At 49.5% G+C, this 12455-nt stretch overlaps 1 protein-coding gene across 1 annotated transcript in view; it reads right to left on the minus strand.

Moving 5' to 3' along the window:
• Positions 1–8430: 8430 nt before the first annotated feature.
• SIGLEC1 (sialic acid binding Ig like lectin 1) overlaps positions 8431–12455 on the minus strand; it is a 17395-nt gene continuing 13370 nt past the window's right edge. Inside the window, 8 exon segments of the mRNA XM_008066566.1 lie at positions 8431–8472; positions 9029–9101; positions 9454–9556; positions 9807–10109; positions 10889–11149; positions 11743–12030; positions 12351–12445; positions 12447–12455. The exon segment at positions 12447–12455 is cut by the window's right edge and continues 133 nt beyond it. Of these exon segments, the coding sequence (XP_008064757.1) occupies positions 8431–8472; positions 9029–9101; positions 9454–9556; positions 9807–10109; positions 10889–11149; positions 11743–12030; positions 12351–12445; positions 12447–12455 (1174 nt within the window).

The raw sequence follows: 12455 nt of genomic DNA on the forward strand, positions 1-12455 counted from the left end.
CGGGCGCCCCGTCTCTGAGCCCCGGGGCCCCGACCCCGACGCCGGGCGCGCCGCGGGCGGGGAGCGAGCGGAAGCCGCGGCCGTGGGGCTTGGTCTCGGGGACGTCGGGGCGGGCAGAGGCGACGCCGAGGGAGAGGCGCAGCGTGGGGACAGCCGCTCGTGCCCGGCGGGCGCCAGAAGCTGCAACCCTGGGCGCTCCGACGTGGGGCCCTTTACGCCTCAGTCACATCTGGCTCTCGTTTCAGAGGTTTGTTTGGATGCTAGGGTAAATTCCCGCAGCGAGGGATGTTAGCCTTTAAGCAAACCTATTTGTTTCCGCGAATCTGGAATGCAGCGATCCTGTTAGTAAAAGTTCCAGCCGTGAGAGAAGCACCTTCATGTGATTCGAATATCAAAACGTATGATAAAATAATGGGGAAATGTCTCCCTACCTCTCCCCGTGCGCCTGGTCCTCCTCTCACAACAGGAAGCCACTGTTAGTTTCTTGAATAACTTTCAGATGATTTTCATGCACACCCAAGAAATACAGACTTTTTAAAAAATCGTATTAACATTTTTCTACACCTTGGTTTTTTTTTGGTCACTTAATTGACCTTGAATATCCGCGTATTTAGAGGGTCCTTATTGTTATTTTTATGTTTATTACTACGGTAACTACTAGAAAGTGTGTCTAAAATAAATTTTATTAAAGCATATTTACATACAATAAAATGTACTTATTTTAAATGTACAATTAGAGGAATTTTAATAGGCCAGTGGAGCTTTCCACAGAGGTGTGGTGGTTCACACCTACAGTCCCTGCTACTCAGGAACCTGAAGCTAGAAGATCACTTGAGTCCAGGAGTTCAAGGCTGCAGTGAGCTACATGATCCCACCACTGCACTCCAGCCTGGGCAGCAGAGCAAGACCTGGTCAATCTCTCCCACTCCCAACTTTAGACAACCACCTGATCTGTTTTATGTCTGTAGATAAGTTTTGCCTGCTCTAGAGCTTTTTTTTTTTTTTTTAGTTGGAGTCTCACTCTGTTGCCCAGACTGGAGTGCAGTGGCACGCTCACGGCCACCACAGCCTTGACCTGCTGGGCTCACGTGATCCTTCAACCTCAGCCTTCCAAGTAGCTGGAACTACAGGCATGTGCCACCATGTCCAGCTAATTTTTTTGTTTGTTGTAGAGACAATGTCTCCCCATGTTGTCTAGGCTGGTTTCGAGTCCATGGGCCCATGCAATCTTCTCGCCTCCACCTCCCAAAGTGCTGGGCTTACAGGCGTGAACCACCACACCCAACTCCGTTCTAAAACTTTATATAAATGGAAGAGTACAGCATGTGCTTTTTGTGACTGGCTTCCTTCCCTCTACAGTGTTTTTGAGATTCATTTACACTGTTTTGTGTCAACAGTTTGTTTCGTCCTATTGCTGAGTGGTGTTCCATGTACCAATTTCCATGTACCAGTTTCTCTGTGCACCAGTAGAATATTTGGGTTCTTTCCCAGTTGTGGCTCTTATAAATACAGCTGCTATGAAAGTGTGTCTAAGTCTTTGTATGGACATATATTTTCATGTCTCATGTATAACTAATTACCTAGAATAGAATTGCAAGGTCAATAAAGTAATGGCATATTTAATTTTTTTAAGAAACTCAAACTTTTCCAAAGTGGTTGTACCACTTTGCACCCTTACCAGCAATTTATGCTGAGAGTTCCAGTTCCTCCATATTCGCATCAACATTTAGTGTTGTCAATCTTTTTAATTTTATCATTTCTAGTGAGTGTGTGGCATCCTCACTAACTGCATTACTTTTTTGATTGAATGCCGTAATTTAGTTCCCCTCTGGGGAATATAAATGGTTTCTAATTCCTTTTTTGTATCACTCAACATTCTCCAGAAAAAACTGAATCAATAAGATCACACACACACACACACACATACACACACACATACACACGTGCATGTGCGCGCACACACACGTATTATAGGAATTGGCTCATGTGATTATGGAGGACAAAAAGCCCCACAGCCTGCCACCTGTAAGCTGCAGAACCAAAAAAGCTGGTGATACAATTCAGTTTGAGTTCAAAGACCCAAGAACTAGGGAGCCAGTGGTATAAGTTATAGTTCCAGGCCAAAGGCCTGAGAACCAGGAGTGCTGATGTCCAAAGGCAGGTGAAGATGGATGCCCAAGCTCAAGCAGAGAGAGGGAGACACTTTTCTTCCACCTTTGTGTTCTTTTTTTTTTTTTTGAGTCGGAGTCACTCTGTTGCCCAGACTGGAGTTCAGTGGCACGTTCCTGGCCACCGCAGCCTCGACCTGCTGGGCTCCGGTGATCCTTCCGCCTCAGCCTTCCAAGTAGCTGGAACTACAGGCGCATGCTACCACGCCCGGCTAATTTTTTTGATTTACTGTAGAGATGAGGTCTCACCAAGTTGCCCAGGTGGGTCTCGAACCTGCAGGCTCAGGCAATTCACTCACCTTGGCCTCCCAAAGCGCGGGATTACAGGCTGAGCCACCAAGCCCAGCCCACCTTTGTGTTCTCTTTGGGCCCTTAATGGACTGGATGATGCCACCCACGTTAGTGAGAGTGATCTCCTTTACTCAGTCCACCAGTGCAAATGCTAATCACTTCCAGAAATATCGCCAACAACCCACCAAGAAATAATGTTTTACCAGGTATCTGGGCATCACCTTACCTAGCCAAGTTAACACATATAAAATTAGCCATCATACTCTCTTATTACAAACAATACTGTAATGGATAATCTTATACACAGTGTAGATCACACTCCCAGTGGGACTTCCAGAATGTTAGTTTAGGCCTGCTGGAAGTGTGGGGTGCCTGGTGCGATCTGGTGCCGTGAGAAGGATGCAAAGAATTAGACAGGAGTTAAATTGGGAAATATAGTTTATTTAGAAAGTAAATTTGAGAGGGAGAAAGGGGAAATTCACCTCTCCAAGGTAGGGGAGGGGGCCAAAGCCAGGAAACATGACCCGGTCATAGCTCAAAGAGCACACCATAGCTTAGCAAGACAATGGCCACTAGGTGCTCAAGGTTGAATCCTTTTAATTCTTTCCTTTGATGAAGGAAGGTCATTAAGGTGACTGGGTGGTGGTCTGCTCCACGTCATCACGAAGGGGCAGGTACGCGCAGGTATTGACGTCAGGTGATGGACAGCAGGCAGATGGGTGGGTTAGTCACATGATTGATGCCATGGTGGTGGGGTCTGTCTGTGTCATAAAGGTCTGATTAGGTTAAGTTGGTTCTTATGGGTGGAGGCAATTACTTAAAATAGAAACGCTAATTAGTACAAAACAAGCTAGGGTAAAACAATTACCAATAACTAGGGTAAAACAATTATCAATAACTACCTCTCAGATACCAGCTCTGTTCTTGGCTAGTGATTAGAGGGTAAGTTAAGAGAACTGCTAGAAAGACATGAGATTCAGGCAATGTTAAAATGGCTGCTAACTATATGTCTGACAAAGGCCTAACATCTAGGATCTACTAGGAACTCAAATATGCCGAAAGGGAAAAAACAAACAGCCCATTAAAAAGTGAGCAAAAGACGTGAATAGACATTTCTCAAAAGAAGATATATGGGCAGCCAACAGACACATGAAAAAGCGCTCAGCCTCACTAATCATCAGAGAGAAAATGCAAAGCAAAACCACATTGAGATACCACCTAACCCCAGTAAGAATGGCCATCATTAATAAAACAAACAACAACAGATGCTGGCGAGGATGTGGAGAAAAAGGAACACTTCTACACTGCTAGTGGGAATGCAAACTAGTGCAACCTCTTTGAAAGACAGTGTGGCAATTTCTGAAAGAACTAGAAATTGACCTTCCATATGACCCATCAACCTCCCTATTGGGAATATACCCAGAGGAACTCAAAGCATTCTACAAAAAAAAAGGTACCTGCACAGACATGTTTGCTGCAACTCTATTCACAATAGCAAAAACATGGAACCAACCATGCTACCCATTGAAGCTGGACTGGATGCAAAAAAATGTGGTCCATATACACAACGGAATATTATGCAGCCATAAAGAAGGGCAAACGTGAATTTTGTAGCACCTTGGATGGATTTAGAGCCTGTCATACTCAGTGATCTATCACAGAAACAAAGAACAAAGTACTATATGTTCTCATTCATAAACGGACCTTGAACAATTATAATAATACTATGAAAAAGGGATTGGCAGTAGTGGGAAACTGCTGGGGGGAGGAGGGAGTGGTGGGATTGGCAGTTGAGGAACACTGCCGGGGAGGGAGGGGCACACCTCATCAACAAGGGTACCTGCATAATGAACATGTGTATACCTGAATTGTACTCCACATCTTTAAATTAAAAAAAAAAATGACTGCTCATTGGGTATATTCAATCCATGTTATCTCTTTTTACACAGATATATCTGCGAAATAAATTCTAATAAGTGGGAATACAGGTCAAAGGATATGTGTGTTTGATTTGAGTAGATATAGTCATATTGTTCTTTAATTTGTACCAATTTATGAGGGGGACCCCAAAAAACCCGGAATTATTTTTTGGAGTGTGGGCTCCTTGTAGTACAGGTTTCCCTGCTAAGTAAGTGTTCTAGGAGCCCACTGGCATCAGTGTACCAGCTAGCGTTGTTGTGAGAGCCTGTTTGGTTTCAGCAAATTTTTTGGGAAATTCTTTCAGTGTGTTTGCCCATTTCATAATGGATGAGTTACATGAAGAACCTGCCTACACCGCACTGAGTGTTCAGTAGTTTTTGACCAAAAATGACATGACCTCCATGCCCAACATTCCCTATTCACCCAATCTTGCCCCGAGCAACGTTTTTTTGTTTCCCTAAAGCCCTCAAAGGGAAATGTTTTGTTGATGTAGAAGATGTGAAACAAAAAATGACAGAAGCCCTAAAAGGCATCAAAATTGGTAAGTTCAAAAACTGTTTTGAGCAGTGGGAAGAGTGTCTTGGTAGGTGTATTGCATCAAACAGAGTACTTTGAAAGTGACTGAAGTTTAAACGTGTAAAAATAAGCGCATAATTTTTTATAAATAAATTCTGGGTTTTTTGGTGTTCCCCCTCATATAATCAACCAGCAGTATCTGAGAGGGTCAGTTTTCCCACCAACACAGTGTGTTATCAAACTTTGTGATATTTGCTAGTCTGAAAAAGAATACAGCTTTGATTTTTCTCTTACAAGTGATATTGAATATTTTCCAAATATTTAAGAACCATTTGTATTTTCTTGTCTCTGAATTGCCTGTTCATGTCTGTAGCCCATTTTTCTATTGAGTTGTTGGTCTATGCCTTAAGAACTTAAAGGAACTGCTTATATATGATGGAGAGTCACCCTTTGTCTGGAGTGTGACTTGTGAATATTTTTGCCAGTTTGTGAAATTTATCCAACCTTTAGAATATATCTTTTGCTCATTCATACTCATTGCTTGGTACTTTTCAATTGTATGCCTATAACCACATTCTTTTATCATTGACTCTATTATTGCCGCACATTTGAGTGGTTCCTGGTTTGAGGATGTCACCAAAAATGCTGCTAAGGACACCAATGTGTGTTTGGCTTTAGCTTTCTGCCCTGGTCTGTCCAGTTTCCTCTCCTCCTTTGCTGGTCTCTCCAGGAGCACATCCTTAGTAAGTCTCTTGCATATTAATTTCCATCTTGAGGAACCAGACCCAATACAGACATGAAGGCTTTGTTCATGCCGGGGGCTTCAATATAGACAGGTTGAAGAGTCCTGACCCTGTGGGGTTGCCAGAGGTGCTGATGGCAACAGAGGCCATCACTTTAGGATGATGACCCTCCTGTGAGGTGAGCCAGGGTAACAAGGCATGAGGCATCCTGCCATGCCTAGGGTCCACTTTGATATCTCTTCTCTCATACTGGAAGGATTAGGAAAAGAGTAGGTGTGGATAGAGAGACCCATAGTGAACAAAAGCATAACTAGAGACTCCAGAAGAGAATGTGGGTCCTGAAAAATGGGAAATTATGAAACATAAGTCCTAACCATGGTGTTGGAAGCATGAGGAAGAAGAAGAGAGAGGTAGCTCAGAATACCCAAGAGATCACAGATGGTGTCAGGGTGACACCCAATGTGCAGCCTGACATGCTTAGCTGACGGTTTTGAGGTGACTCAAACCCCGATGAAGCTGGGGATCAGGAAAGCAGAGCAGACCCTCAACAAGACCTCCACACTGCCCAAAGCAAGACAACACAGAAGGGCAGCTTCAATGTGGACAATGGGTAGAGAACCAGGCAGGGCCCCGCAAAGAGCTACTCTGGCAAGAATGCAGCAAACTGGCCAACACTTCAACTAAATGTTTATTGTAAAAGTCTCAGGGGCCTCGGACCACTGGGAGTGTATGCAACCAAATCCTCTGAGAACCCTCCAACCCAAGATGGACATATGTCCCCTTGGAGGCACAGAGAAGCAGGTGAAGACTTCCAAAATCTTTGTCAGATCTTCCCAAATCTCCCACTGCCACCCTTTCTACTGCCACTTGAGGTCCTGCCCTCATCCTCTCTGCTACAGACATCCCCCAAACATCGGGCTGTCCTTGTTTTGCTCTTCCCAGGCCCACCCCTGGATTTAGTCCAGGCTTTCTACCCTCCCAGTCAACAACAATAGAGAACAGACAAGTGCTTACGAAGTGCTCACCTACTGTATGCCAAGCACTGTGCTGGTCATTGTGGGTGGCAGAGTTGGGCAGCACAAAGACAGAGTCCCAGGGAGCAGGAAGGGACACAAATAGCTTCAGCATAAGGTAATTTGTGATAAATGTCATGTAACTTGCGCCCCAGCCACCTCCTGTAGATGGTCTCCAAGAATAAACCCCACTGACGTTTGAATCCTCTGAGTTCTAGCTCAGCAGTTTGGGTTGCAAGAAAGAGACTCAGTCCCACTGCTTCATAGGACAGAAGTTTATTGGAAGGACGAGAGGGGTAGGCTCTCAGGAAGGAACTGGCAATCGGACATGAAAGGGGGGAGGGGCTGGAATGAGGGAGGGCACAGCCGGCACTGCACAAAGCTCACATGGCCTCCAGTTTCTCCTCAGTCTGTTAGCTGCTATGCCACTTCCCTCACCATTCTGTTTCTCAGCCCAGATTCCAGAGTGGTGGGTCCTTGGCTCCTCCCACTAACTGCCAACATCTCTCTACAAGGAGAGTCACTAGCCTTCTCCAGAACTCATACCCTTCAGTCCTGATTTCCCGGGAATGCTTTATTCTTTCTTGGTAACTTTTATTCTGTTTAACAGTCCCTGGTACATGGGGCTCTGGGGAAAGGACAAGAGTTAACATGGCTATGGAGAGGGTGCACCTGGAGCAAAAACAAGGATGCTGGCTGCATCTGTGCCTGAAAGAGTCAGTAAGGCAGTGCCCAGTGTCTGGGGGTGGTGGTAGGAGTGGTATGAATGGGAGTACTTCTTCTTCCAGGGGCCAAATCTGGCACAAGGATATCTGCTCAGGCAACCCCACTGCCTGGCATGTCCTCTCCCTAGGGACCACCAAGCCTTGATTTCCTCAGTCTTGCCATGTGAGAGGGACTAGTTCCTTCAGGAAGCCCATGACTAGAACGTCAGGGCATGCCTTGGCCTTCAGGAGATGGGCATTGGAACAGAACGTGGCCTGCTGGTGGCATTCCCACCAATAGCAAAAGTCCTAGGGATGAACCCTTAGTTGTGAGTCCTTTGGAAATAGAATGTCCAAATGTACTCTGGACTCAGAACACAAACTACATTTCCCAGCCTCCCTTGCCGTTTGAAGTGGCTGTGTGACTCCACTCCAGCCAATGGAAAGTGAGTAGAAATGACATGAGCAACTTCTGGGTTGTGTTCCTGTATACTTCTGCTTCCATTCTTCCCTCTTTTGGCTGGAGGGAATTCTGGACACAGTGGGGCCCGGGTAAACCTCACAATCAAAGGCAACATTTTAGGGATGGAGAAAAGTAAGATAGAAGGATCCTGAGCCTCAACATCCTAAACCACTGTAACAGCCAGACTAGTATGGGAGAGCAAAATAAAATTCTATCCTGTTGCAGTCACTATATTTGGTCTCCTGTTAGAGCAGCCTGACTTATGTTCTGACTAACACAGTGCCTGAGCAAGCCTCTGAGGACATAGAATGCTCTTCTTTGAATCCACCCCAAAAATCCAGGGTGAGCTTTGAGGGGACTGTGAAGGGGCGGGGCCTATTTTGGAGGAGAAATAGAGAGGAGAGAGGAGAAAAAGAGAAAGAAGTGGACAACATGACCAACTTGGTCCTCTTCAGAGTCCTCCAGGGTCAACACCCTCCTGGGTAGACAGGTATTTATCCCCACCTCTCACCACCCATTTCCTTGGGGGCAAGGAGCCAGGTCACTAAAAGTCAGATGTCACAGAGCTGTTTTCACAGAGGCAGGCAGGACCCAATGCTGCCTCATCCATGTTCACGGGCCCGAGTCATCCCAGATACTGGCCATCTCCTCCTCCTGAGGGCAGGCAATTATCACTGGTCAGCTCAGGGGCAAAGCACAGGACAAGGTTCCACATGTGGCTGCCTCAGGATCCATGAGCCACCCACAGAGAAAACCCTGTGCTCAGGAGGGCTCTGTGAGCAAGGGCAGGCCCCCAGGGCTCCAGCCTTAGGTAAGATCCCTCAGGGGACTAGCAGGAGTGTGTGTGACTGAAACTGTGACTTGGAGCCACCAGAGGGATCCTGTGCAGAAGGGATTCATCACAGGGAACTTCCACTCCTGCCCAGGAGATCTCAAAACAAAGACATAGAAAATGTGTCTTGGAAGTAGAGGTGACGCTGCTAAGCCCACAAAGTCTGCCCCAGTCCTCCAGCCAGCCACCCTCCCCTCTTCCCCACACGTGATAGGGCTCTCCCTGTCTCCCTATGTCCTGGTTCCCTGCACGCTCTCCCCAACCTCCCCTGGTCCCAGACATCAGCCTATAAGTGACAGCAGTCTCTAGATGCCAGCACGGCTCTGTGAGTCCGCTGGGTGTTTTGTCTACGTGTGCCCACATGTGTTGAATGTATACCTGCGTGGTCTCTTTCTCAGAAGCCATCTCCACCGAATTCTCACACGTGCTTAGCTGATGAAAGCGCCTCTTTCTGCAAGAGTAAGAGTGGACTCAGACAGCCTCTCCCCTCTCTGCTGCCAGGCCCCATTCTCCTGTCCCTCCCCACAGACTGGCCCCAGATTCCCCATGGCACAGAGCAGGGGGACCTCATGGAGAGTGAAGTACTTTCTCCTTCCTCCCCAGCCCTTTCTTCAGGTCGAAAAGAAAAAAAGAGCAGGGAGGATTTAGAGAAGATTCTAGAAGGGACTCCCAAATTGGAAAGGACTGTCTGGGAAGCATGCAGCCTGTGAGCTTGGTAGTGGGGAGGTTCTCCTAAAAGATGCGAGGGGATGTTGGGGAGAAGGGGGGAGGATGAGTTGGTCTGGGCCCAGCTCTGCACCCACCTCCAGGTGTGCCAGGCCCCCAGGCACAACAGCAGGAGCAGGAGGCTTGCCAGCAGTCCCAGGACCCAGAGCAGCTGCTTGAACAGATGCAGGCGGTGCAGGGCTGGAACACAGAGGCAGGCTCAGGGGCAGCCACAGCTCTGGGCCCCAGTGACCCCTCCCAAGGCACCCTGCCCAAGACCTTCTAACTTTCCCTGTATCTCTGAAGCCCCCACACAAGGGAGCTCCAAGCAGTCAGTTTGGCCTACACAGCCAAGCTGTACCATAGCAGAAGGGATCCAGGGGAGGAAGCCTTTGGGCCTAGGGACTAGGTCTCTGTGCAGAGTGGCCTGGGAGATAAAGTACCGCCTTACCTCTGGCTCCAAAGTACGTGGAGGCAGAGGCAGAACCCAGGGAATTGGAGGCTGAGCACACATATTCCCCCTGGTCGCTGGGCCTTAGCTCCTTGATGTCCACCCTCAAGGCATTGGGGAAGGCTGAGACATGGATATGCGGCTCGGCAGGAGTACCCCGGAGCTGGCTGGAGGCCACCAGTCGACTGCCGAGGTGGAGGGTCAGGCTGGCGAGGGGCTCACTCTCCACCTGGCAGTCCAGGATGCCCTGAAGGCCATCCTCAGGCTCCACAAAGACCGTCATGGTGGGCGTCTTGGGAGGGTCTGTGGGGAGGAAGGGAGTGCAGTGATTGCAGAAAATGACCACAGATTCCTCCCTCCCTGCACCCATGCCTGAGACTTTGTTACTCCTCCCATTAAAAGGTGGGGCCTATTTCTTCACTCCTTGAATCTGTGAATCGCTTTGACCAATGGAAGAAATGAGTGTCATTGTGTGATATCAGAACCAGACCTCAAGTGACCTTTTAGCTTCTGCTCTGCTTTTTGGAACACAATCATGTGGGAAGCCCAGGTCAGCCTGGTGGTCACATGTGGCCCTACTGCCACCCACAAGAGTGAAGCCATCTGAGACCATGGGACAACTGCTGCCACATGAAATAAGAACAGCAGAAGAACTGCCCAACTGGGCCCAGCCTACATTTCTGACCCACAGAATAACCTAAGCAAATGACACGGCTGTTGCCTGAAGCACTAACTTTTGGGATGACTTGTTACGTAGCAACAGCTGACTGACACAGTGTAAGCCCTGGTGAAGACTGGAGTGGGAGACCAAAGCTGATGGTGTGGGCTTATTGTGTACCAGGCATTCCGCATGCTTTATTTCCTATGCTCCTCATAAAGGACGGGTGTGTTCCCCATTTTACAGATGAGGAAGCCAAGGCACAGATTGTAGATCACACGACCAATCAGCTGGAGAGCCAGGATTCCAGCTGGGACTCTGTATCCGTGAAGCCCTTGCTCTTTGCAGACAGAAGAGGAGGAAAACCTGAGGTGGACTTGTGAGATGTGGGGAGACTGAGGCAGGGGGAGGGGTTCACACTCACAGAGCACACGCAGCATGACTGGAGCAGAGGCAGCGGCCCCAGTGGGGAGCTCAGCCCGGCAGTGGTACACCCCAGCTTGGGCACGGGCCACGTGGGCGAAGGTGAGAGTGGGCACAGGCTCCATGTGTAGTTGCTGGCCATTCCAGAACCAGGCAAAGGTGGAATTGCCCGAAGGCCTGGGGCCACCAGGGAGGCAGCAGCTGAGGTTCAGCGCCGTGCCCTCAGGCACATCCAGGCCTGGCTGGGCCACCACGTGCACACCTGTGGGCCAGGATGGGCGGTGGTTGGGGATCTGCAGGCCTGGAGCCTCTGGGCGGGGGGGCTCTGAGAAGCCTCTGTACATGGAGGGGCAGTCTCAGTCCGACTTGGGATCTGGGCCTTCAAGGTGCAACTGTGTCTCCCCTGTCAGTCTGATCCTGAGCAAAGGACTGTCCTTGTCCTTGCACTGAGGGTTCCCAGGATGGAACCAAATCTCCTTATCAGACCAGCCTTTCTGATGGATGTGACTGTTTCTTACCCTCGGACTGAGCTCCCTGAGGGTAGGGCTGTGTCTTCTTCCCCACCCGGGCTTGGAAAGGTCTGTGCCCCTATGCCCAGACTGGGCTCTGTGGGGGCAGGGTTATGTCTTCCCTTCACCCAAGCTCCCCTTGGGCAATGTGACATCTCTCCCTTGTAGGAGGATCTTCAAGGACAATGCCAGATCTTCCCCCTCAGGCTGGGCAGCACCCTCCAGTGGAAGCTGTGCCTCCTCCATCAGATTAGGGGATCTCAAGGCAGGGCTATCTCAGGCCACACTGCCCCCTCTAGTGGGAGCCTCAGCCCCTCACATGGACTTGACCCCACCCACAGCTCACCTTCCGCCTGCAGCCGCCCAGTGGTGCTGACTGAGCCCAGCAAGTTGCGGGCTGTGCAAACGTAGGTGTCATCATCACCGGTGGGCACATCTTGCAATTGCAGCCGCAGGGCGTTGCGGTCCACCTGGACATGGCCTGTCCCCGATGCCCGGCTGGTGGCCAGCACCTTGCCATTGTAAGACAGGGCCAGCTCAGCAGGGGGCTCGCTGTCCACGGTGCACTGTACCACAGCCATGGACCTGGCTCTCGAGTCTCGGAAGGAGGACAGCACAGCGTCCCGGGGGGCATCTGGGGACAAGGCAAAGCACAGATGGGAGCCTTGCCTAGGCATCCTGTACTGCCCAGTGTCCAGCTGCCTGAGGTTGGCAGGTTAAAACCTCTGGACAAATGGTCTCTTCCTATAAGTGACGGCTTCTCTGAAGCCCTGTGGGCAGTCCTCCAGGCAGGGTTTGTAGGGCTGTAGGATCCCTTTCCTCAGCACCTATGTCCTCTTTTCCACCTGACCATTCCTGGGCCCACTGCAGCCCTGTGCCCACCCTCACCAGGACCCAGAATCGTCCTCTACCACCCTCCTCCCAGGCAGCCCTACTCAGGGATCCCCTGCTCACAGAGGACTTGCAGGGTAGCAGGTCGGGAACTGCGGGTGCCCTGGGAGTCCCGGGCCTGGCAGGAGTAGGCGCCTGCATGAGCCCGCATGGCCACCGGCAACGTGA

This window comes from Carlito syrichta, unplaced genomic scaffold (genome assembly GCF_000164805.1).
Source record: "Carlito syrichta isolate Samal-C Ts95f unplaced genomic scaffold, Tarsius_syrichta-2.0.1 Scaffold309007, whole genome shotgun sequence".
Classification (NCBI taxonomy): Eukaryota; Metazoa; Chordata; class Mammalia; order Primates; family Tarsiidae; genus Carlito; species Carlito syrichta.